The sequence below is a fragment of the Ciconia boyciana genome, chromosome 3 (genome assembly GCF_034638445.1).
Source record: "Ciconia boyciana chromosome 3, ASM3463844v1, whole genome shotgun sequence".
NCBI lineage: Eukaryota > Metazoa > Chordata > Aves > Ciconiiformes > Ciconiidae > Ciconia > Ciconia boyciana.
Genome location: NC_132936.1, coordinates 93020277 through 93047502, shown reverse-complemented (window position 1 = coordinate 93047502; position 27226 = coordinate 93020277). Strand labels below are relative to the sequence as shown.

General features: G+C 39.5%; 1 protein-coding gene across 7 annotated transcripts in view; it reads right to left on the bottom strand.

Annotated features, from left to right (window-relative positions):
* LTBP1 (latent transforming growth factor beta binding protein 1) overlaps nt 1-27226 on the bottom strand; it is a 203741-nt gene that overhangs the window by 5158 nt on the left and 171357 nt on the right. For all 7 annotated transcript variants that reach the window (XM_072856615.1, XM_072856611.1, XM_072856612.1 and 4 more), the window contains 6 exons: nt 21437-21619; nt 20025-20111; nt 17514-17642; nt 16054-16194; nt 13567-13737; nt 2960-3082 (listed from right to left, as the gene is read on the bottom strand). In XM_072856615.1, coding sequence (XP_072712716.1) covers nt 2960-3082; nt 13567-13737; nt 16054-16194; nt 17514-17642; nt 20025-20111; nt 21437-21619 — 834 coding nt within the window. The remainder of the gene's footprint in view (nt 1-2959; nt 3083-13566; nt 13738-16053; nt 16195-17513; nt 17643-20024; nt 20112-21436; nt 21620-27226) is intronic.

Genomic DNA, 27226 nt, shown 5'->3' with positions numbered 1-27226 from the left:
TAATTCTAGATGGTGAGTATTCAAAGCTAAAGGGTTGTCTTTGTATTCAGTGGTTTGCACAATGCCTTTTGTGCTCCCTGTCTTTGGCCTTTTTTGACAGTTATGCTTTTATGTATAAGGAAGGATTTATACTTAAAAAATTATTTGACATTTTTACATGTTCAGAGATTCTCTCTAGGACTGAATTGCTCCTGTTAGTCCTGCACACATTTTTTAACTAGCTTTCTATTCATGGAGCAGAGATGTAACAGGACTGCAGATGGCAGCCCATCACATCAAAAAGACTTCTGAGGAAAAAGTCAAGAGCATTTGGGAGTCATAGGTTTACCAGCATAATGAATATATAGCATAGAAATGGAGGGGAAATTGGAGCTGGAGTGGAGTAGAGTATGATACATCTCCCCATCTGCCCCATAACTATTATAATTAATATAGTGACTCCACAAACAAACTATTGATTTATCTAAAATCTGTTTACTGATTTATATTGCTGCAACAGTTGTGAAATGTAGATTCGCAATGCTACCTAGGAATATGAATTTCTACCTTTCCTTGTACTTGTTCTCCTGTCTTTTTATATTTACTCCATCCTGACTTGGCTCTTGAGGCCCTCTTTTCCTCTTGTCCTACTTTGCCTTTCCTACTCTGCCCTTTCTGTATCATCCTCCATTTAACTTCTGTACTGTCATTTCCACCCCAATCCCCACCCCCCTTTGACTACATATATTGTTTCTATCCTGGATTTTCTCTAGCATGGTGGGACTCTTAGTAAGGATCATGCTGGTCAGTCATACACTGAATAAATTCTGGAGACACTGAACATATAATGTGACATAAGTACTTGCTGACATATGCCACATCTCAAGAACATATACAATACGTAAGATGTATACAAGTACACCTTAAGTGGGAAACATTACAGTCTTTTCCACAAACCTAGGAAATCACATCTCAGTGCAATAGCACTGAGGATATGGAGCAGGCTGTCATGATGTATGGTTACAATGTAGTAAGAAACTTGACCAATATTCATTATGTTCTCAAGTGCTCTAATAGACCTTGCAGAGGGCTCATGAGGGTGCTTTAAAGTGAAGATCTTTGCTAATTTAGAAAACAAACAGTGCCAAGAAAGGGAAAGGTGCCCCCCCCCCCCGATATTTTTTAAATAAAGAAAAGGCATCATTTGACATAGAATATATGTACATATATATATGCGTGTACATAGACATGTAAACACATATATACATATGTTTTTTTCCTCTCTCATAAATACAGTATGTTGTAATTTTAACTAGCTAAAACCAAAATATTTATCACTTGCAGCAAGTTCTACTTCACAAAATATTCTACTTCAAAACAGCTGAATGGGATCTGGGTTGTAATTCTAATTATGTGTGTTTGGTTTTGTAGAAGTTGATTACACACAGGTGACAAATATTACACTGAAGTATATGACCCTGCCATGGGATGGGAGGTATTGTCATATTCCTCATACAGACTGCAGCAGGATTGTGACTTAGAAGTCTTTGATGCCCTAAACATGTGGCAACTGTATCTGTCAGGGAACATGCCTCTGATCAGGACAGAGTCATACAGCTGTGTGTTTTGGGGTTTCTTATGCATTTACTTGCCCCTGTATCCGATTCAGTGACAGGATGGGAGCAAGAGACATGAGCTATTAAGCCTCTGTCCCTAAGATAGTGGACTCAGCTGTGGATTCAAAACTGTCCACAATTTTATTGTATTTATTCATCACTGATTATAACTTGTGAAGTGCTTCTTTCCCACTCAGTATTTCAGCTATCACATTGGTTACCCAAGTCATCCTTCTGGCCTTTTATTGTGTTTGGTAGTTATAATCTGTGTGACATTTCAATTAGACATCAACAATCAGTACTGTTTAATTAAAATCATCTGGATATAAAGAAATAAGACATTTTACAATTCTGTGTAGAACTAGAAGGTCATTTAGGTGCTAAATAGAAATGAACTCATTAACCTGATTTGTGTAGTTCTGTATAAATGTACAAAGTGCAAGAATGTGTGCAAGAAATGTATATCACTCTTCTAATCGTGTGCTGTAATCCTCCTGCCCTGTTTTGACTTATTACCGTTACTTTAAAAATAACTCCTTGTACAGGAGAAGCACTTTGGGAAAGAGCATAGTGGCAACTTGTAGGCCATGTGTATAAAGCACAGGGAGTTACCAGTTCCTTCTGATACCTCCACTTTTCTTCTCTAAAACTGTGACAGAATATGCTGGACCTATACAGGGTGGCTGATTTTGAGGACAATGCCGAGATCTGTAAGCATTCCTCTCCCACAAGTCTTAACAGTGAGCTGGGCCAGACCCATAAAGAACCCTGATACTCCTGAAGTACAACTGAGATGCTGTATACAATCCCTCACACCCTGCTTGGCAGGCCATTCTATCTAGCCTGAAGGCTATAGGCATGCATACTCTCTGGTCATACTGTGCTGTACATTTTCTCCGTTGAGCGAGAACAACTTGCATGCTCTCCATTTTCCCCATATAAATTCTGCTGGAAAATCATGGAAAGCTGGCGTGAAGGGAATTTTTTTTTTTTTTTTAAACTAAATGCATTCCAAAGAAATCTGTCCGATGCTCCAAAGGAAAATTAACATGTGAGAAGGAAAACTGGCAATCCTTTTGACCTTTAGCTGTAAATCTGTTGGTAAATACAGATTTAGTACACTTGGCACAAACTATTTCACTATATTAAAAATTAATATTGTACTCTGAGCCCAACTGCACTCTTATACAACACTGGCTCTTGAACCAGAACACCTGACTGAAAGCTAGTGTCATAGGAATAACTAAAACATAAATAGGCCACATTACTCAGAAGCAAACAGAAGAATGAAGCCAGCTACAGGGAAATAATCCAAGTTATAACCCTCATTTCAAGTATTTTACATAACAGAGAAACTTGCTTACGGTCTTCGACAAAGTATGGATTAGTTTCTGGAGTGTAGTGCTCCTCGAAGTCAACCAAAGCATCTTGTCCATATGGCCGTCGAGATCCTGGAACAGGAATGTTGCACAGCTGGGCATAATCCTCTGAGGGGGGAAAGAAAATAGGATATAAAATAATCACACTTGTAACACAGGCTGCATTACATTAGTCCCAGTGAGCTGTGGTTCGTATTAGCTGGAAATAAACTTATCTTCCTAGAAACACCATAAATCTGCAATTTCCACAAAGCATTCTCCCTTCAAGAAGAATGTCATTAAGATGTTAATGAGCCAAACACAGACTATTAAGTCATAATAGGGATAACACCAGGGATAGATTTGAGTCAATAACTGTACAAAAAGTTACGGGTCAGGTTCTTCTGGCCTGCACGGGAAGCAAGAGCAGAGGGATGCTATGTATCCCACTGCCAATGCACCCCTCTCCAGGGCTAGCTATGGTTACACCCCTCATTCTGGTGGAACAAAGGCTACCCCAGACCATCGTGGCTGCCAGCAGAAGCCACCCCAAAGGAAGCAAACTGGAGCAGGTGGGGCCATATTTCTGGCACTGTCAGCCAACCTGCAGAAATCACAGAATGGAAAATCCTTCTAAAATAGCACACGCTCATCTGCAAACTGTATCTTCAAACCACAGGCTTAAGTATGAGTGCTGTTCAAAGTCTCCTTGGCCGTGAACCTCAAAGGGCGAGGGGAAATACACAGGAGAAATAATTATACTCTGATTTTCTGCCTCTTTCCAATAGCTAGACTACACAAGTTGAAGCAGACCAAAGCAACCCTTCATTTTAGGAGTCAGAGCCCATGTCTGAAATGCTGATGCAGAGTTTGATTTTTCATTTGATTTAGTATGTAACCTCTGTTTCCATTACCATTTACTAAAATATATACAAGACAATTTATTTGAAAATAGAAACATTGTTAAAATACAGCAATCCAGGTACTCCTTTACTGTCGCTACAGACTAGCATCTGTTTCTGTGAAGATTGCTTGGTGTTCTGAGAATCAGGCAGAGTAAAGACGGGAAAGAAAACCACCAAAAGAGAGAGAGGAAAAAAAGCCCTAAGCAGATACAAAATCCAAGAATTGCAGATGGTTACAGAGCCAGAAACCTCATGCTGTGTAAAACTGTCCCAGACAGCAAATAGTTGGATAAATCCAGACTGCCTCTAGACAGTGCAGAGCACAGCCCTGCTTGCTGCCCAGCATTGTCATTTTATTTTCACAGGTAGTATCTCCTCCACCTGGAATGGTTTTATTTTGTACTGAAAACAACAAAGTGTTCAAAAAGTCTGTTTGAATTCTGCGGTCAACAACTTGGCTCTTTGAGCGCATAAAACTGTACAGTACAGGCAAAGCTTGTTTGTGCACATCACAGAACTGCCATGGGTGCTAGTCTGAGTCTGCAGAATTAACTCCCCAGAGAACTTACAAATCATTGTAAATCTCACCACCTTCTTGCTTCAAGTGCAAGGTGATTTCCACTGATGTGCATCCTCCAGAATATATTTATACACAGTAATAATTATATTCAAACAACCCTCTCCCAGATGAAAAAAGTACACTGCCCAAGAGGGACATCCCATGGCACGTGAAACAAAGCCAGCATGAGAAAATAAGCGGCATATAGCAAATGTTACTTACATCCCTTAATGCACAGCTTCCCACTGAGATACTATGATAATGAGCATAGCTTTAAGAGCTGTCATAGGACCAGAAACACCCTATTCTTCCTTCCCCACATCTAACCCCAAATAATATTCACATATGGGGACAGCCAGGTTATCATCTCAGACTGACCCCTTTCACTGTTTTGTGTTGAGCTACTCATGCCCAAGGGCTCTGATATGTACACAGAGAAGGCTGTGCAGAAGTGTAAAAGGACTTTCTCACAGATGCACACAAATGTTCTTGGCAAAGGAAATCTATGCTCTACCACAAGATACTAATTCATCTGGCCTGTGTGTCAGAAACCACCACACAAAACCAGTCAGTGAACGGCAAGGGGACAAGGCAAGCAGGTCTGAGGGATCACTACTACTTCCACATGAATGTGATCTGATGGAAAGGATTGGACAGAACCTGGACATTGGCTTCTCAGATTACTCAGTGCTAATTTTGCACTTTAGTGATACTGGTAATAGAAACAATGTTTTTCTTCTGAAGGAAGCGGTCAAAACATTTGAAATCCATAGCGCTGGAGCTCTCATGTACATGACAGTTGGGTAGTTTGAAGATTGTGCAAGACTATTTTATATTGCACATTTGCCAATGCAAAGTTGTTTATTATCTAAAGAAGAATAAAGAAATGTTGACAGTAGAAACTTGTTTCCTGCCACACTGGTCCTTCGCCAATCAAGTTCTGGATGTCTGCATTTTTAGGTCTCTTTGTAAGTAAATTAGTGGCTACAAAATGATGAAGAGCTGTTTTAGGGCATGCTGTAAACTTGGTATTTGTTGCAAGGAGTTGTAACTATATCAAGGTTTTCGACAAGGCTATACATATAACTGTAATAATCTATTAACACCTGAAAGTCTATTATGCTTAATTAACCGCTTGTTAATACACTCTAATCTTTCAATAATTTATACATTATTTGTATATAGAGCTTTGATACAAAAGCTGACAGAGCATTCATAGTCTTAAATCCCTTTAGAATGTACACACCTATCCTCCTTATATATAATTTGTATCATTGTTTTGATACATACTGTGATGATTTGGAATTACCTATAATACTCTCTTAATACTGTATGTCCTGTCTAGTTATCCAAGTAGTGTAGACTTTATCTCTTGTCTTTTGTAATGGGTTGATTCAGTTACTAGGTGCTTGGGAGATAAACCCAAGGAGAACAACAGCAACCCACCTAAGAAACCAACAGTAGACATTCAGGACAAATAACAATGGCAAATTATCTATGCCACCTTGCTGAGCTTGTCTTTTTTTTTTTTTTGCCAGGGAAGAAAAGGGTGGGCAGAGAGGAGAGTACAAAGACTGAAAGGCATTTGGGGGGCCACATTCTGGAAAGATCACGAGAACTGGCATTTTGAAATAAGTTAAGCTAGAGACTTGCATGCCTGAAAAAAATGAACCCATCAGAGTCCCCCCTGGAGGATAGAACAAGTTATGGCAAGACAGATGTGTACGTACAATTTCTGTTGTTTTAAACTTTTCCCCTTGCTATGCTATGTCCTACAGTTCAAATTAAAAACAGTGTATTTTGGGTCACTGTGCTCTATGCTGGTCACAATTTTCCAGGGAAGGGAACTAAATGAACAGAGTGCCGTAAGATTTGTGGGTAAAAGCATGACACACAAAGTTGCACAGAAAGTTGCAGCAAGTATACAAATGAGAGAACAGCATGATATTGCCCTAGGAAGATGACAGTAAGAGACTTAGATCAAGAAGGTGGTAAGGGGGCAGAGAGCAAGAGAAAATCTGTAACTGCCCCTGCATAGCAAAAACATTTTAGTTGTCACAGAAATTAATGGTCACTTTCAAAATAATATTTCATGTAAAGTAAACAAAAAATATGCATTTTCTGTAATTCACAATCAATGATAAAACCTTTTTCTATATGGATTTATTTTCTCTGCTCGCTCATCTCCTGGCTGTGATGAGGGACAATACAGCTGTGGTTTAAGAGGAAAAAAAAACTTGTGTTTTTAATATAGTCTACATTGTTCCATGTGTTTCTAAGTTTTTCTCATAACTTGCAAATGAAGCATTGAGACAGCTTGTTAATAACTTAGGATAGCTATTATAAAAGGAAGCTGATGTATGCTTCCCAAAACGTAAAGGACATTTTTAAAGTCAGCTATGTGCACATAAAGCAAGCGTGCTAGGGGATTACAGCTAGATGCGCATGCGTACTAGCACAGATGTTAGCCATAATTGGTGATGAAACCTAGGCTGACAGAGAAGACGCAACATAAATTGGATGGACTGACTGGCTTTTAGGTGCTTGTTAGCACAAGTGCAGCTGTGCAAATGTGCATCTAATTTGCATATACAGTTGTTGTAACTGCGCAAGCCTGTGTGGGCCTTATTGCATTCTCTAGTCAGAAAAAATACTCCACATTTCATGTATTTAAAGCAAAATATTATATAAAAAAGCTTTTCCTGACATAACCATGAAACAACTGCACCACAGCCAATCCTACCTCCTGCCCATAAAGCAAGCTTTATTTCTGTTCCAGCTCCTCAGAATTGCCACCATCACACACACAAAAAAGGAGCCAAAGCCATCAACGCCAAGGCAGTTCCTTCAAATTATTTAATGCAACAGTTTCACCATCGAAGAAATCACTGGAGAGAAGGACAAAGCCAAGAAAGCATTTATTACATGTAGTATATGTCCCTTCCCAACCAGAGGTTCTGGACATCAGTCTGAATTAAACTTACGCTCTCTCAGGAGATTGCAGCATCTGTGAACCAAAGCTGAAGATATTCTGCTCTACATTTAGATTGTGCTATTTGACAATTTAGATCATTTGACATCCTCCATGAACAGATGTGAGGTTTGTGGTGGACAGCATTCACATATATTCTACAACTCTTGGTGCTAAAGAAAAAGGGAAGGGTATAGTCTTAAAGGATTTTTTTCATGAGTTAAGAAGGATATTCACATGCTTACATGGAGATACTCTAAATGAAATCACTGAGGAAAAGCTCACAGGGGATGTAAAACTCTTGTTAAAATTGAAGTAATTACCAACCTGATTATTTTAAAACCTCTTGGTAGTCACCTTTTGCTCCTCAACTAAGGCTGCTCAAATTTCCTAAAACAATCTTCTACTGCTCAAGGTAGATTGATAGAAATTGTAGTAAGAGTCAGGTTGCTTCTGCCACAATCTTGCAAATGGCTTTCTGACTCCTTGCTGACTCCCATGTACACTTGGAATGTGAGGTTCCATGAGGAAAACCCTTCCAAGGCTATTCTGCATGTCTCTCCTAAACTTCAGGAGAAGCACTGAAAATCTTCATCAACAGAAATGAAAGCAGCCAAAAATCTGCACAACTGAGCATAAGACTTTGAATGTTCAAGGCCCAATCACTGTAATATTTTGAGCCCAAAAGATAATCCATTTGTCCAGAGTCCTTACCAGAAAGGAAGGAGGCACAATGCCATCCTAAACAGAAAGATGAACAATGGTCTCCAGAAATGAATCCAGTGCCTCCCTCCCTGCTGATCTTTACCATCTCAAAAGAGGACTGATGAAAACTCATCCTTTACACACATCAGTTTTCCCTGTACTTCCAGATCTTCATGAGTGACATTAGCCAGAACTCGAAGGGAACACCATGTTCTCATAACATGAAAGCTCAGCCCAGAATTAACTCATAATGTTTACAAAGGATACACTGAGTTCCTTGCAACAAAAATGCAATCCAAACAATCTGTCCTGCCAGAAGGGGTAGAATTAAACAACTACATGTAGGCATCTCCCAGGGTCTGCACCTGAGTTAGTCATCCAGTGTCCCTTTTTAGTCCATGGAAAGACATAACCATTTCTAGGACACCATCTAATCCTAAAGTAGATGTCTACAACAGGTCAGAAGAATCTAATGCTCAGGGTGCCTATTTCTCATTCCCGATGGAAGGGGAAACTGGTAGGACCAGCACAGATGTGGGTTTCTGTGTAAAAAAACATGTGAAATTGGCCAAGGGAAATCCTACATGATACGACACCCCAGATGAATCATGTTACCCACTACCCTCAGTATTCTCCTAGTCTGGGCTTTGCAAACGCTAAGGTGGGGATAAAGAGAAACTTCAACTACAACATGAGTCTTCAGCAGTTCTTTATGCGACTCCTAGTCCCACAGAACATCTGTAGCATCTACTGACTGGAGTTCTACCATTGTCCTTTCTGCAGATCTTCTAAACATAAAGCAGTTCCATAAAAACCCAGAAACTACAGAAGTTAAAAGTTACAGTAAACGAGTACAAGGCATGTATAAGGTTACACAAATAAGCAGGCTGATAAACTGAATGCTGGTGTCCTTTATAGTTGCCTAAGAATGTGTTCATGACATTATCTTAGTAGTCAGACTACCAACAAGTTCTTAGTTATAGATGTAGTCATGTACCCCCACCCTCAATAAATAGTAAAACATGTTAAAACTGCAGAGTCCCAGTCCTACCTTACCCCCTTTTTCCATATTAAAACTTCCCCAGGCAGCCACCTAACAGAAGGAGAAAGCACCCTCCTTAACAGACCGGCATATCTTTAGTTCAAGGGCACCGAATTCCACTTTCCTAGCATCCTAAGGTGTTACTGAAGCAAAGGGAGTACTGCACTGCAATAACAAACTCCAAGACAGGTTTCCAAAGATCACTTTACATACACAAAAATAGGTAGTCTCCCTAAATTAAACACTGACCCCAGCACACCACCTTACTCAACATTTTCTAGCTGTTACTTCTATCTCCTCCCTTCAAATTTCCTGTACCCTGTAACAATACACCTCATCTAAAATCCACTCCAGTCCATAAGGGTCTCACAGGAGCTAATGGAGGCTCAGCAGGTTTATAATTCAGGTGTTACATGTTCAGGTTAACATGAGATGTGTATGGCCTTATTTTAGATTCCAGATTTTTTCAGTCTTGGCCAGTTGCTCTGTTTTCTGGCATGGATGCTTTGACCCCACTGCTAAACCCATTAGTGCCTGTCCTGCTGCCAGTTACTAGAGCATGGACTCTGGATGGAGACAGTTGGGTCTTATGGCACCAACAGTAAACTGACCAAGGAAGCAGAACTTCTGAAGGCAGGTCATCTGACAGGTTTTTTGGGGGGTGGGTGCAATGAGGAAAGGATGTTTTGCTTTTGTTATCTAAAACAAAAGCATCCAATTTTCTTATTTTCCTCAGTTGGTCAATTATTGCAGATTGGAAATGACAAACCTCAAATAACACAGAGGTTCTTAAGGATAATTACTAAAAGTTCTTTGGGCAAGTACAGCCTAACACCACAATGAGCCCTGAGAGAATACATTTCAGTAGTTAACATTTTGGCATTGGATGCAATCTGTGAAAGCCTTTATCTGTACTATGATGATATAAGGTCATAACGTTAGAACGAATGTAATGGAAAACAATCTGTCTTTGCTTCCTTTGTTTAATGACAAGAAGGCCTGCCCCACAAAATTGTTTGTACAAGATGGACTCAATCACATCACTACAGTTCACGTTTGCCCTATTTTGATCAGGATTTTGAGCTAGTAGTTTGAGTTTGTTCCTAGATGTTGTCATCAAAATACTTATCAGTCTTACTGCTGTTAAGTTGCAATACTTTAACAAGTCCTACTTATTTTTGTCTCAGGCTCTGATGTTTAGTGCCATTGTCAGTGGGGTTTGTTTGATCAAGCACCCATTAGTAGTTTTTAGAAATCTTAGCAGCTATGTAAATTCTGTTTTCATGCTGATGAAAGGCTGGATTTCTTTTTCATTTATATAGATCAATTCTTATAGAAGTTCTCTATCTTCCCGCTGGTTTTATGCTGGATGCTACTTAAACAGGACATTTAAATATTGTCATGAAAAATGGAAGTGCTTTCAAGAAAAGCTGGGACACAAGTTAGAGGTTATTTTTATTAAAGTGTGAATTTGTTTTAGAAGGGACTTGCAAATGTATCACTTGTGGCGGTAGGCCTGTATTTCCTTCTAAGTGCAGCATCTAGATCCTCAAATACAAGGGGAGTACAAACAAGATAAAAGGAAACCACAGATCAGTGAATGATCCGTTCTGTGATCCAACCCATTTCATGGTGAAAGTTTTCCAGTGATAACACATCCCCAGGTCTTCTTTAACACGTGTTACAAATCTTCAGAATGCCCCTAACTTGGGAAATAAGCAAACACCTTCAGCAGTAAATCTAGCCAACACAATACACAAGTATTTAAAAATGGAGAAATTCCAGGTTCCCCAGCCAGGACTTGAACCTGTGACCTGCTGGCCCAGAGGTGTGAAAGCACTCTCTTGAGCCAATGATATCACTTTAAATGCTACAAAGTGAAGACATGTCAAATGAATCATTTATTCAGTTCAGTCAGCTTTAAATTTTTCTTGGTAAATGTTCCTGAAAACAGAGAAAGGCTTCCAGATTTCTGTGTGCGTGCGTGCACATATGTGCAAGGACACATATAGCACCTCCACTAAGAAATGTAAGCTTGTATGTTTGTTCTGACATAATGAAGATTCAATATGCGTTTGTTTCTTTAACGGTCTCTGTTCCCATCTACAACGATGATTCAAAGTATTTGGGATCAAAGTATGCCTTGTAGTTTCAGTTAAAGCAGATACTTTTCAATGCATATTAAACTTCACATAAAAATTGTCTTATGTCTGGGGGAAGAAAGATGTTATGATCCAACATAATGCTCTTCAGCTTTGACTGAGGGTCATCCAAATTACATTCAGCATCATGTTATCCATCAGGAACCTTTATGTCATTTTAAAAATTAATTTCTCAAGTTTCTTCACAGAGCTAGTTTGGATCTGCACCCCACTGTTGTCACAGGATTGCTGCTCCAGAATCCTGTGGTCCTAAGGATCAAAATTCATCTAATTTCAAGCCTAAATATGTTCAGACTGAACTTGTTCCCATTTTTTCCTCACATCAGCACTGTTATTTAACTTAAAAGCTTGTGGGAATCCTCCATGATCATGCTGTAGCGGATTTACCATTTGCAGCCTTTGTTCTGCATCTAGGTTTGGTTTTTTTAATCTTCCCTTGTAAGACATTCCCTGACCATCTCAGTGGTCCGTCTCTGTTCCTTTTCAGATTTACCCTGCTTTAAATGTAACTAGCTAGAAATCTTCGGAAGCAAGTCTCATACCTACCTGAACTCTCTCTACCAGGAACAGCTTTCCTTCCTTCTCTCAGGGTTGCATGCTTGCATGACACAGATGGGTTCCTGTCACCATGTGATGAACTTTGTACAAAGAAAAACTCCTTTATTCTGCTCTGTCTTTGCACCCAAGTAGCTCCAGGTCATAGCAACAATTCTGGCTATTAGCTATTGCCCTGTATTTTTTCCTTCTATTACATTTCATTTCATTGCAATTGTTATTCTAGCAGGTGTAGTAATTCAATGCCTGGGAATGTCCTCCTATAAGATTTGTTCTGACAAAGACATTTCAGAGATTTCCATATCTTATAAATCAAGCTGCTGTCATGCCCTGTTTTTCTTCTTCAGTCTCTTTCTGGGGTAAGCATTGGCCAGCAGGTACCCCAGCCAACACCATCAAAATCAGGTGCTTTTTTCAGTTGCTGCACTTCCAAAGCAAACTCAAACAAGTAATGATATATAAGAACAGGTTCAGGGACCTTGCAAGTAAATTATAAAAACATAAAACCCAAGCAGACACAAACCACCACATTAATGCTTCACTGAGCTTCTCTATGTAGTTTTAACTCCAGGGTTCCTGCTACAAGTAAAACATGTACTGCTTTAGCCACCACATTAGAGTTAGAGTAACACAAGCCCAAGTAAAAATCCAGGTACAATCAGAATAAAATGCTTTACTAGTGTAGCACGGTATTCCTACATGGAAAACCAGATTACTGAAAAACACATTTGTAGTAAGAAAGCTACATCCAAACTAAGGCCTTGAAATAGTTTATATGGGGGAAGAAGTTAGTATGGTACCAGACTGTATATACCAGGGCTGACATATCTCAGACACAGCATGACATATACCTATGCTGCTTCCACTGGTCTCTTCTCCAGTCCTTAGTCCCCAGAAATAAGCCTGTGTGTCAATGACAAAATTTCTCTCTATATCCATTTAGCTTTTGTAGTCACCACAAGAAGAAGCTTCTACCTGAAATACCTTGGCACAATGTCTAATTTCTAAACACATAAACAAAATACAGTCTTTCAAAAATATGACTGTGAGTCAGCTTTCTTTAACGTCAAGTTATATTCCCTGGAAATTCTTCAGTCCTTCTTGGTAATCCATTTCCTTTATCTATCTTAAATTGCTCTTCTATACATTTCATAATATCTGAGCATATAGCCATATAATAAAACTCATTCTCTGATAGGTTTAGTGATTCTAAACCACAACTTACCAAATCCTTATCAAGCAAACACATCTAATTGCAGCCAGCCTGGCAGAATATCACACTGAAAAATGCATCTGAATGTATAATACCAGCAACAAAAATCCAAACCAGTTATGTAGCCTGTTGAGTGTCATGCATGTGTGTGCACATGAACTGCATCAGTATTTTCACTGATAGTTTTTAATTTGTCAGTCATGTTAAGGAACTCTGCTACCCTTAAAATGCTCTCCTGTTTCCACCAAGGTTCTACGTTGCCAGTCACTGACAATTCCACCTGAAGGAAACGGGTCCTGTAAGTGCCAAAAAATAAAAGCAGCCACATTTTCAAAATCTAGACTGTAATGATTTCCCTTTAATTAATGAGAAAAATTTCCATTAGTTCTTGAAGGGTTAGGGTTTTTTGTTCTTTCTTATGTTAGTAGCCCTAGTATAAATACAAGGGATTAAACTGATTAAGTATTTCAGATTTCATTCCAAGAATTGACGTTTCCTTACCTGACTCTTTCATAGGACACAGTGCGCACTGCATGCCCCAGGCTTCGCCGTATAGGCAACAGCACTCAGTGTAGGTAGTCTGCTTTCCAACCAGAGGTCGACTACAAACAAAATCATCACTTAGATGCTGCCAGCAAAGATCCTGGTAGACCTCAGTTTCTTCAGTTTGTTCTGATGGAGAAGACAGTATTAGATCATTATCGCAGCACTGTTTTTTAAAAAAGATATTCACATAATGCAGAATTTGCTAAACTTAGATTAGGAAAATAACCTAGCTTTACAGACTTTGCTGAATACAAATTTAAGCTTAGAACTCACGACCATTTTTAAGTGCCTGACGTGGCTCATCCCTTGAGTGCTCAGCTTTGGAAAAATCTTAAAAGGTTCTGATTTGGCGCTATTAGGCCAATTTAAAAGCACATTGCGTTGGACACCCAAGAAATAAAACTTCCTAAATCAGTAGTCATTGCTGAACGCTTAACACTGACTCAGCTCTGCTCTCATGGAAGTTAACAGAGCTTGACAAAAAACAGTGTTAGGACAGAGGTGAATATTTGGGGAACTCCATCCACAGAATGAATCTTTAAAAGTTGTTATTTTGCTTTTCTTACATTGTCATCAATGGCATCTGAAAGAACTTTTACAGCTAGGGCAGAGCTGAACAAAAATTTTACATGGGCTCAACGGGAGACTGGACAAATACTTGGAAGAGAGTCCCATTAACTAAACAGACAAACTACATCAGGCTCAGGAAATCCCCTGAGCTGAAAATAGCTGGAGGCTGGGAGAGTGAGAAGTATTGTTTATCTGCTCTTCTGGTCCCTAATCATCCACTTACAGCTATTGTTAGAGACAGAATACTGCTGTGAACTACTGTCACATTCTTATGAACATTAACAAAAACATGTATTTTTGTCAAAGCTGGACTATTTCAGAGGCATACTAGTTCTGACAAAGATCTCAGTAGGAACAACTCCTAGTCCTAGCAATCTCTGATCACTGCTGATCGGAAGGAGAGGAACTGTAGACTTTATCTTCCACTTGGAATGTAAAAACCTCAGCACAGTTGTTTTGTAAAGACATCTGCAAGGTTTTGATTTTGTTCCAACACAGAGTGAAAAATAAGCATCACAAACCAAGATTCTGTTTTGTCTGTGCATATCTATTAACTGCATTTTTACATGATGCACTGGTACGTGGGCGAGTACAGAACTGAAACCTAGCTCAAGAGTAAAACAGCGAGTTCTGAAAGTGCAAAGGTGATCAGAATTTAGATACCTATTCTGCTAAGAACTTGCCAGAACACGCAGTGAAGAGCAGCAGTGGGTCTCTGCAACCAACTCCAAATTCTGCTGGCAGCAAAGCAACCAGCCTGCCCCTCCTCCCCTGCGTTAGGGAGGACATTGCCAGTAGTGATACAAGGCTTGAGCGCTTTGTGCTGGGTGAGAAGATCGTTGCTGTATCAGCCCCAATATCCCATGACGGAAGACCCTTTGGGCCCTTGCATTCTCTTCACATCCTGGATGAACCCAAAGGACAATCCTGCTCTTGGTTTAACTGAAGATTGAACAATAGAAAGAACCACAGGTTCTTTCACAGTTTCAGGCAAGAGGATGACCACATTACTCCTCAAAAGTATCATCCTTACAATTTGGAGTGACTAAAGCAGGCATTCAGTCTGTATTCCCATTTCCTTTCACAGAAGCATCTTAGGAAAATTCACTGCAAGTTGCAGGGACCAGAGGTCTGGATTTATGGCTATACAGTGCCAATATTAATCAAACCCATTGTAACATTTCTTTCAAAGATGCGTGTGGCATAGACAAAGCTGTGCAGACTGCATCATGCTCTGGATTGCTGAGATGTTTCTAAGAATCTCATAGTATCTAATATTTTTTCTGAAATCAGTGTCTACTGAAATTGAAAGAACATGCAAAAACCTTACTTTAATAGTGACACTGCAGCCCACAGCTTGAAAATGGGAGCTTGATGTACCCTCAATATTAATCAATTGAAAGCACAGATACAATTTCAGCTATTTCCTCCTGTGTCCTGTTATTCCTGCTCTTATTCCTTGCTTTGTTAGAAGCAGTCACCCACCCCAAACTGAATCTCCAGAGTTAGCCCACAGCCAAACCCCAGCCTTAGTGAGACAGCAAGCAGGCTGTGCCTCATTACCTACGAGACTGGACGAGGCAGAGGCAGAGCTGGTGAATCAGGGGGCTGAAGACTCCCCAGCCCAAGCCTAACCTCATTAATACTTCCAGCAGTCTCCTGTCTGCATTGGCAAAGTGGAGCCCTGTGGAGTCCTACATCATGATGCCTTCTGGATCAACAGATGATGGTCCAAGCATTGCCTTCCAAAATCCTCCAAAAGAGCAGGCTCATCCAAGCATGACCCAGCCTAAGCTTACTGGGGTCTGTAGCCATGTCAGCACCACCTTGCAGAGGTGTACTCACTTCAGTAATATGTATAATGGATCATACCACTTGAATCTGCTGGTCTGATGCATCGCTTTTCTGTTGCGTCCAGAACCATTGGGTGTGTACAGAAACAGTTGTAAGATCCTTCTGTGTTAATGCACTGGCCATCAATACAGCTGTTTGGGTCCTGACATTCATCTGTGTCTTTAAAATGGAAGGAAATGTATCAAGGAGAGCCAGCACAAAGTAGTTGCACTGTGTTAATCCATGTTTATATTTTCCTATATTAGGAGCAGATTTCCCTGCATGCCTTCTGTTAATTACCACAAATACCAATTGCTGGCAGCAAAATCCTGCCTGTGCCCATGGAGAAGGACAGACAGATCAGCAGGATGCTGACCTCTAAACCTCAAGTACTAGGGAGCATCTGGATGAGGAGGCTTGCTGGTGGGGTTGGAGTGCCAGGCATACCCTGCATCCAGTACAGCTGCAGCCGCTTCCCATGTTCCTATCCCTTTAGGACAGTACCAGCGTGCATTAGAGGTGGGCATACTCTCTGAGACTCTTCATGAGCTGGTCAGGAGAAGCGATCACCTTATCTAGCCACAGTAGTTCTACTCCTTAGTTTGTCTTGGAGAGGAAAAGCAGAAATTTAGCTCAAAGGGAAGAGCATGCCATTGTATTTCAAATAAATTACGTTAAATCAGCAAACCCCCCACCCTTTGTAAAGAACAACCATAGAATCCCAAGGTGAAAGGCTCGCTCACTGCGGTTGCAAAAATTACTTCCTTTCATTATGCTATTCTGCACATTATACATGGTTTTCTGCTTACCAAGCAAAAGCCAGGGTCACAGCTATGAGTAATTTTCAGTTGAATACCAGAACCAAAGGAGTATAAGGTTGTGCAGACTAAAATGGGCTTATCAGTGACCTGAACTGTAATTTCACATTGCATATTAACTCCTTGTGGAAAATATCTGTCTTTGAAAAAAAAAAAATCTGCGTTAATTTGATTTATTATAGTGAAACCAGCACACTTGCCAAATGAAAGGTGAGCTTCAACATACAGGCTTTCACTGCTCACCCCATGTACAAAGAACAGAAGGCTAAATTGTACCTTGGCAGAGTGAAGCAGCAGTGTGCATATAAGGAGGAAGCCACCTCCGATCACTTTGTGCTGCCTGCATAAAGGCTGGTACCAGCTCAAGACTGTGCACTCAAAGGAGCACAAGGGACTGTTTTGGAGATGCAAACTCCTGGGAGCAATTTGCTGAGAAAGGAAGCAAATAAAGCAAACCCTGCTCTACATGCCATCACCATGTCAGAACTGTTGCCCAGCCAAGCAGGAGGGAAGGGAAATGACCCAATGCCTGTTAAAAAGCTGCTACAGGAGTTCGGAGGCCCAGTGTTCTTCCCCTTGCTGGGAATACTGCAGTTCTGATGGGAATCCTGCCGTATGAGTCTGCTTGTTTTGCCCATCTGCATACCATTATAGTGACAAGACTACTTTAAATAAACTTACCAAAGCACTGGAGCTTAACAGGGTCATAGTATGTGCCTTGTTTGCAGTAGCACTCGTAACCTGGCTGCGTATTCAAACAGAAGCCATTTTTACAGATTTCTTGTCCAAAGAGTTGGCATTCATCAGCATCTGGGGAGAAAACATTAAAGGCTGTGTTACCATAATTATTATGAGGCCATGCAGAGGAGCAAGATGGAATGAAGCCTATACACTTCTCTGTTCAAGCAAACTTCACTTTAAACAGAGGGCCCCAGGAGCACAGACACCCACAGGAAAAAAAAAAAAAAAAAAGTGTGGAAGAGGCTACGATGTGCTCGTAGCCAGAATGGGAAAGAGAAAACTGGTGGACCATAACTTTCCCTTTCCCGTGTCAGTAAGTCCTGTGGCACAGAGAGACTGGAATAATCTGCAGCTCCCTTTTCTTTCCTCTGGTAACACACTGCTCTCAGCACCAAGCAAAACAGATGAAGAATATGGCCTGTGTTTTCCAATATAATTTGCTTTACCCAAAGGATTCCCACCATGGATCTAATTTAATCACACCATCTAATTACAAAACTAAGCAGTTATGCTTATGGATGGACTTTGTGACTGCTCTCCTCTCTCCACACAGTTTGGTGACTCTGCTGTGCATGGGAAAGCCTGGGAGTAGAGTCAAGAAGGCTAGGTGAGTATATTCACTTCTGACAGATAATTCCAAGTAATAAAAGAGGAGTTGCTCCTACAAGCAGAAGCTTGTGGACAAAAGCGACAGGAACATATGAGTTAGTGTAACAGAGAAAGATCACATTACTAAAAGTACTTGTCCTTTTATTGTTTGTCCTTTGTGCCATTCCTACAGTTATTACAAAATAAACTTACTGAAAACAGAAAAAGTCTTATTATGGCAAGGATTTGTGGAAGTATTTCCAGATGAACTATTTCCACCCTTCAATATTTATGTCAGCTAGAGATACTATCAACCCTGAGGTAGCACAACAAAAACAATGCAGATTTTCTCTGAGACACATTTGGACATGCTGACACACAGCATGTCCCAAACCTGCATTGCAAAGATATACAGAAATCTTAGATCTGCAGAGATAAGCACCACACTTAATCCTTGAACAAAAATACTCTCAGAGAGTATTAGGCCCTTTAAGATGAGCTCTGTGACAGTGTTCTGACTTGTCTAAATGTAAATTGTCAGTCTGTCCACCACTCGTCCCTGCTACCATCAGTCTCAGGTCTGGATTCGTCCCCTGGCACTTTGTTCTTTCCTCCAAGTTGGTGGACAAAGCAACACCTCCAGAGAGTGGAGGTCTTGAGTGAGTTACCCCATTTAAATGCCCGCATTAGTTTGAATGAATCTGGGTACTAGTGCCTTATAATCTTTAGTATCTTTTCATGTCCCATGCACTTTCCAGGTGCAAAGAAACACCTGTTGAGGATAACACAAGGAGATATTAGTAGGACAGAGAACTGAACTCAACCATCGTCTACTCACTAACTTGACAGGAAGACCAGCCTAGTAGTGTCCTAGTCAGTGAGGAAGGATGGTTTGAAAAAGTACATGTGACAATCACTAGGAAAAAAACCAGAAATCTTTTAAGTCCCACCAGTTTTTGTCATCTCTCAGAATTAGGTCTGACAGATTAGTGATTTATCTAGAAGCAACTCTGACAAATGCTTATCTACCAGCCATGTGATACTATGCCTCTATTAAGGTCTTTTAAAAATAGTACATTTTACTGCATTTTTATGTGATATGAACACACAGTACTTTCTGCATTTAGTTCTTACTTGTAAAACAGCAATTCCAATAGGAACAAATATATAAAATGTGTGTGCTTTTCTAAAGATCCAGTAGCTGCTATGTAACCCAAAGATAATACGTTGACTTCATTTTAGCTAACACAAATACAGTGTATTTATGCCAAGTAAAATTAATTTCACAAATTATTAATATTGATGGCTACTTCTGAAGCTTGAAAAGGAATTTCGTGCCTCTCACTCTTCCTTCTTAGTGATGCCAACTCCCTCCCGCCCGCACCCACAAATCCCTTCTGTCACTCTCATTCCTCTGCAATCTTTTGTTCAATAGTTATTTCATGGAGTTCTGTAATAAAAACATCATTGCTGAACTTCTCGTCAGTTTTTATATTCATTCTCACTTGTAAGTCTAATGTTTAACAGAACTTTTTTTCTCTCTCCCAACTCCCCATACATTTATTTACAAATTTAAGGTGGCTTTGTGTTTCATATGTAAATGAGTATTTGAGGTTTGTGGTCTCAGCACTTACTCTCACGGTATATAGCACTTAGTATAAATTAAACCAGAGTATTAAAGAGACTGTATAATTGACATTCTTAACAATCTGTCAAACGATGATTTTCAGTAATGTTTCATATCACAAGCTGTTTTTGTCACCTAATAAAATTTGAATTAGTATGTTTACATTACTGGCTCACATTTCTAGTCAGTCAACTACCAGAACTTCTGAAATAAACTTAATACAAGTCAGTACTGACCTTTGTAATTCTGAGCAAGAAGCCCGTAAGATGATTCTCCAGAGGGAATGAAACCTTTTCCTTCAGGACACAAATCAGTAAATTCAGCTAGGAGAGAGAGAAAACAAAAAATTATGTTGTTAAGAAAAAGTTACTCACATCCGTACATGTTACATATGTGTTTCAGGGTATTTTGAGAAATCTGAGGCAACGTTTTGCCTTTTTCACATCTATCAGGCAATCACGCACACCTTTAGCTAAATGGGGATGCTAGTGCCACAGCCAGACTTTCCCCTGCTCTCAGTTTGCAGAGCTAGGTTTGAAAAACCTAGCTAGGGTACCCACAGCATCACAGAGCTCCACGCAAACTAATTTCTCTTGCTGCTTGGCAGGAAAATGTAGTCCTTACTGGGTTTCATGGTGCACTGCAGTTATAACAATACCAGTAGCCAAATTATCTTAATTACAGCTAGCATGGGCCTCTCTGAGCTATACTGCAAGCTGCAATCTAGACATACCCCAACTGAGATACAAACCCCTGTCCACATTCTTCAGTCCTTATACAGGAAAAATACTAATTGACTGCAAGAGGAGAACATGGTGTGGATTACAAAGGGAAATTATTTAAAGTGTCTTGGAGACTATACAGAATCAAATGAACCTATCCAAGCAGAGAGAGTCTTTTCGTAACCCATTTCACTTCAGTTTCACTGATTCTAAAGTATAGTTAAAACAGGAATTAAACATGACGATACATTTGTGTGAAAAGTAATCTTTAGTGTTTAATCTCAAAAAGTTTACACATGTTCTCTCTTACGTGATTTTCTCCAGCTGGATTCTGAATTTCAGCCATCACTGTTTATGTTTCAAGTACTGTTTTCAATATTTGTGACAAACATCACATGGCTATGTTTTTCTAATTTAATATTTAGAGGTTAAACAATGGTCTGCAGACAACATGATTAACTGAATTGTTCAGTAAGTATCAAAATGTAAAACTAATGTCACAATATATATCAGTAATTCATAGTGCTGTGGAAACAACGTTACAAAGAATAGCTGCAGACTCGAAAACACTGTGATGCTTACCTTTGTTTTCCAGCTTGTGGGAAAAAATCTAACATGTTACCATAGCATCTGGAAAAACTTCTGTGAGAATCCATCTTTGTTTAAAATCAGTTGGAGATAATACTGTTCAGTAACAGGCTGTTTTTATCCCTAGGGTAACTGCAGTGAAGCCAATGGATTCACACCAGGTATGAATTATTCCTATTAACTTTTCCTCCGTGGAAGTCTCCCATGGATAAGTCATGACTAAATACTACAGAATATGGGATTTAATGGGCAAGCCTTCTCTGAAGGCAAAGCAGATTACTGTTAACATAAACACAATCCTTCCAAAGTTTGCGAAGGGACAGAAGGCCTCCTCTTACCAGTTCCAAAGACAGGGCATGGGAAGATTTCACAGTTATCACCCCAGCCAGCACCCAAGGTACAGCAGCATTCTTGTTTGGTTACATTGGATGTAAGCACATTGTCACAGAAATTAGCATCGTTCAGATTGTAGTAGCACTCCTTCTTTCCATCTTCATGTTGATCAGCCTCTATTGGTAATTCTAAAGGTGAAAAGAACACATAAACCACGTAAGATGACATGTGAAATGAATCAGTTTTACAGAATCAGGAGAGCCACAGTACCTCAATTTCACCACAGTGAAGAGCAGCATTGTCTGGCAGGGAAGAAATTGGTTAAGTACAAATTTTGGTTTAACTTTTTTGTTCTTAGGAAGAATGAGGGAAGTATATAACCTTCCTTTGACTTTTTCAGACCTGTTCTCCAACTTGGCCTCAAAGGGATTGTTCACATTCACACTTCTTTCATTTTTAAGCAATGCATGAACTGCCTGCTCTCATGTTCAACTATCTACCTACCATGCCCAACTACTGACATAGTGCTTTTCATGTATGAATCCTGAAGCTCTTCACAGAGGTGAGCAAACATTACAACCTAATTTTACAGATAAAGGAGCTAAGGCACAAACTGAAAAGGCCTGATTTTCAAAAGAACGAACATTTCCAGCCCCTTTTAATTTGACTAGGAAAAAAGCATGTTCCACACTTGAAAACAAGGCCCTCTATGATTTTTGCAAAAGTAACTAACTGACTCCACAGTAAGCAGAGGAATATAATGCAGATGTCAAGTTAACTGACTCTGTGCTTTACTTCAAAATAGGCATCCAGCCAAGAAGTCAGATTTTCTGCCTTTAGCAGTTGAGTGGGTCCTCTCACAATATTTATAAGCACTGGAGGCAAAATAGTCTCTCCCATAGATCCAATAAAAAACCCTATTAATAGTCAAAAACCTTTCTAAAGCAAGGCATTCCTAAAGTACACCAAGAAGCGAGTTTGAAAAGAAATATGTAGTTAAAGCTTCTATGTTTTCAGAACTCTGTCTGTCTAACCTTGCACTTCCACAAAAATTCTCATCAAGAGCTCAGAAGTGGGAACTATCACATAAAATTGTCATTCACACTTGATCAATATGAAAAACTTTTCATAGGCCATCCATAAGGTAACCGAGTTCTAAAATTACAAATGCTCACATTTATTAATCAAAACCAAAACTCTGTTCAGGAACTCAAGATAGATAAATCTTGAGGCGACTAGTTTACTTCCTTTTTATCTTGGGAAATTCTTCATGCTTAGCACTTAAACGTTTAGTTCACAAAAACCTACTAAAAATTACTGCATGTGGGCTGATTTTCCGTTGTTTGAGATGTCATTCATTTCTACTCAGGCTCTTGCACGATATGCCAAGCATGAGACATTTCTCAAGTTAATGCATGTATCCAGGTGGGAATCAAAACCTTATTTTATACCCGAGTGACAGTCCATTTCAAAATGCTAGAAGATTAGTAAACCCCAAAGAGTTGTGGCATATAAACTACCTTTGTTTGCTTTGCAGCTCTTTTCAAGAGCTTAAGGCTGGCCCACTTACAAGTACTGGTATACCTGGGAGAGCCAAGTTCACTTGACCACCTCATCTGTCTGCCTCTCGTTGTCTCTTGGAGGTCAAGCTCAGCCTCTTTATGCCAGTTATAGGGTGGATTTTCATCCAATCCCATCCACTTAAAAAATAATGGTTGTGAGGTGGGAACTTGAAAATAGTGACTGTCCAACAAACGCTGAAGGAATTAAATGAACTCCAGCTCTTGCTACCTCAAGCCTATTATCCCTGCCCACCCACATTCCCCCAGGCAGATGGGGCAAGGCAGTTTTACTGAACATGCAAATACTAGATTTGTTTTGAGAAAAGCAGGTTTCAAAATGCCAGTATGGATTGCCCATTATTGCACTTCTATAGTATGAACATGTGTAACAGTTCTTTTGGCTTCTAATTCCAAACAGACAATTGGATTTATTTCTGTGTTCCTCAGAAAAGTGACTGTTCCTGTTTTGGGAGGTTGAGGGGCTGGCAGACACCTCTATTGAAATTTAGTACAATGTTGCCACCTATAAGGCAAACTTTCCTTTGCTGTTTTGCCAATACAACTAAGTTGTACATTAAAGGAAACACCCAGCTGAGTGCTCATTTCATCTTTGTTAGTTTAGCTTGCGGTCTCCCCTCATCAGATAATTACAATTTTCCATAATGTGCTGAATTTCATAAAGTGCGGTGGTTTTGCGGTATCAGCTGCTATCCAATAGGAACTACGTTAAGACTATCATGTGTCACAGAAACGCAACTGAACTAAATCTGTTATTCCAAGGTGAGAGAGCAGTACTTTAGCCACAAATTATACATTTTCCTTGGCCATTTGCCATCTGTCTAACTGAATCAAAGCCAAATCTTCAACAGGGGAAAAAAGCATGGCAGTTTTCACGCTGTTTACCAGAGAACACCAGAAGCTGCCCCAGGAGGAAGGGGAGACAATCTCATCATGTCATTGTTTATTCCCATTTTACATATGATGTGTTGGTTTCTCCTCCCATTATCTGTTCAGCAGCTTAAAAGTCTGTTGTTTACACAGCTGTGACTGAGGGTTAGTCAAGCAGGCGTCATGAATGTTTGGAAAGCAAATGAGACACAAATCTTTTATTATTCTTTTTTTAAACCAAGACCAGTCTGTGTCTACAAGCTCATAATTTCTCTCTCATACATTATTAACCATTTATTAAACAGGTTGTTTTTGAAAGTGGTTTCATCAGGTATGTTGACAAAATATGATAGGAAATGGGTACTTTTTTTTGTATCATTGTTGTTTCAGTTTTTTTGTTGTTAGAAAATGTAAAATATCTCTACTTAAGGCATGCTGGTGAAGGAACATAATTTTATCAGGTCGTTGATATGACTACTCTATTAACAGCCTATAGAGAGATTCTGTATAGTTGCTGCTAGATTGAACTCCAAAATATTTATTAGAAATAGATTTATATACATTAGCATAACCTTGATCCAACAATATGCTTCAGCATGTGTTTGATGCAAAAATGTGCATTAGTAATATAGGATTCAGTGGATAATCAGGATATTAGCATATGCTTAGACTTCAGCATACACTTAAATATTTGCCTAAATAGTAGCCTGTTAACAACCGTGATCTGAAAAAAACAAAACATATAGAACTGATGGGATCTTAAATACTGCGACTGTGTACTGACGCCTGTTATTCACAGGTGGAATCAGTAAGGCGGTTGCTAAAGTGAAAAATCATCATTACAAGTTCATGACTTCTAAAACCTCAGCAAAGACTCCAGTGACGCTGAGCAAACAGCTTGAGTAACACAGACTTTCAGAACCTGGTTTTCAAAAAGACAGTAAAAATAGATTAGTACGTGCCTATAGTCAGAGTGTACTTGTTTAGATTTCTCAATTGGCTCCACATGTGGCAAGCTACACCACCTAACGTGTGTGTGTGCAGTGTATATGCATATACGTGCACATGTACAGTTCAGGGATTAGTGATGCACATTTAAAAATTATATCTAAGACTATGTTCATAGATGACTGAAATTCAGATTGTTATTTACCTTAGAAAACCATGCACATATTGCCATTAAAAAATGATACAAATATGAAGAGTTTTCTTTAAAGTCTTAACATTTAGAAAGCCCTTAAAGTTTAGGAAATTTAGAATCTGTACTCAGGCACCAGATTTCTAGCCTTGAGGAAGCTTTTGGATCAGATTTATAAAATGTTACTTCGACAGCCTCAAATTTTTTGTGCTGGTGGTTGGTTAGATGCAGGGGGGATTGATTTTGTTTTAATACCAATCAGTCTAGAAGGGACTCATGTTTGGACACCAAAACTGTGATTTGTACTTATAAACCCTAGTAAATACTGTTAAATATCTTGCCATAAATAACTGGTCACATTTCATGTAACCAGGAGAAAGCAACATCTAAATTAGCTGTAGGTACCCAAGTGGGCCCTGGTACCTTAGTGGAGTTCTGTCACTGGAATTCTTTTTATTGGCTGAGCTGTAACCCAAACTTGTGATCTTACTGACCTTTGTATATGTAAGCCAGATTCCTGCTGATGTACATATGTTTACATACATGCTTTTGTTTGCAATTCTTATTTTAAATCACACCTATTATAATCCTCAAATATATACTATCCTTTATAGCTTCTGGATTCAATGCAATGAGATATATTAGTAATATATTAGTATATATTAGTAATTTAGATGCACACTAGAATATGCATTTTTTCACAATGCATATTATCAACCATGTTAATACGGATTATTCCTCAAACTGCATTCAGCTTGGTACTTGCTAGAAATTAATCATAAATGATATCTTGTTAAAAGAATACATGAGAAGACTTTAACCCAAACCAGGCATTTTTTTCTCTCTAGGTACAAAGATGTATAACAGCAAAATTTCATCTAATACAAAAGAGTTCTTTCCTCCTTTATCTTTTCTTCCTTCTGAAGCATTTGCTACATTTTGTGAACAGCAGGGCAGAGAGGAGGGGAATAAGACACTCAAACCTTGCACTATTACTTTTTTTTGTTTTGCTACTGGAACATGACAATAGGGGCTAGAATTGCTGATACATACACCGAGAGGATTGTTTCAGGACACAGCTAACGATAGATGAATTTCCAGCAAGTGAAATCTAAATAGAAGGAAGTCTCTAGAGCCCTAATGGCCGGTGAAGAAAAGCATGAACACACCCCATTCCACAAAGCTAACAGCCTTTAACGACATGCAGAAAAGTTCCCAAATTAAAGTATCATTTCAGCAATCTTCACCTATTTCCACTTGATAAGAGGTGGACAAACATTTCTTTATGCACAAAAATACAAAATGAGAAATAAGCAAAAGCTGAGTAAACCACACTGAACTACAGATATCTGCAACAGGATAATGCAGATTAAATCCTTCCTTTCTGAAAATAGGCATGATGCAAGCTAATGCTGACAGATGATGTCCACATGCACCGTAGCTCTCAAAGCTCTCACCATGCCTGATGTGAGTATGTGGCTTGTCAAAGCCAGAGGATGTGTGGCTATTCCATTGCTCTTTGCAGGGAGGTATCATGCTATTCCTATATGATCATGCTGCAGCTGGTCTTGGGGGAGGCTGAAGTACTCATCATTGGGCAAACGATGGACTCATCCTGCAGTGAGCACATGGGGTTTATGCCACTTACAAATGGGAAGGAAAAGATTGGGTTTGTTCCCTCTTCAGTTTACAGCTGCACAAGGGCCACCCATTGGTTGCCAGAAGAAAATAGGAACAAGCAAAGTGAGCAGATGTAGAAGAATAAAGTGTGTATTGTCAGCTGCTGAAATGTCAAATCCAGAGGTACATGGGGCAGCGTCACCACTTGACTGGTCAATCTCTGAGGTCTTGAGAAACAGAAGCTAACTGATAAGAGAAAAAAAAAAAACAGCAAGGCTACAGGATGTACAGGAAAGCAAGAATCCTTTTTAAGAAGAACTAGCAACAGCACTTTCGTCCTTTTACTTTGGAAGAAAAAAACCAGAATAAATAGTAAGATCTCTGTTCCTAGTACTGCCACTTTTCCTTATTCTAATTCAAGGGCATATGGTGTATAAAGTACATCTCACCGGGTCCTAATTTGCCTGTCTTCTGATCTCCTATGTGAGATCTTCCTCCTTGATGACCTTATCAGAGGAGAGACAAAGGTGAAGCACATGTTTTGTTTAGGGCCTGATGAAGGCTGGAGGGGGAGGAAGAATGGCTTC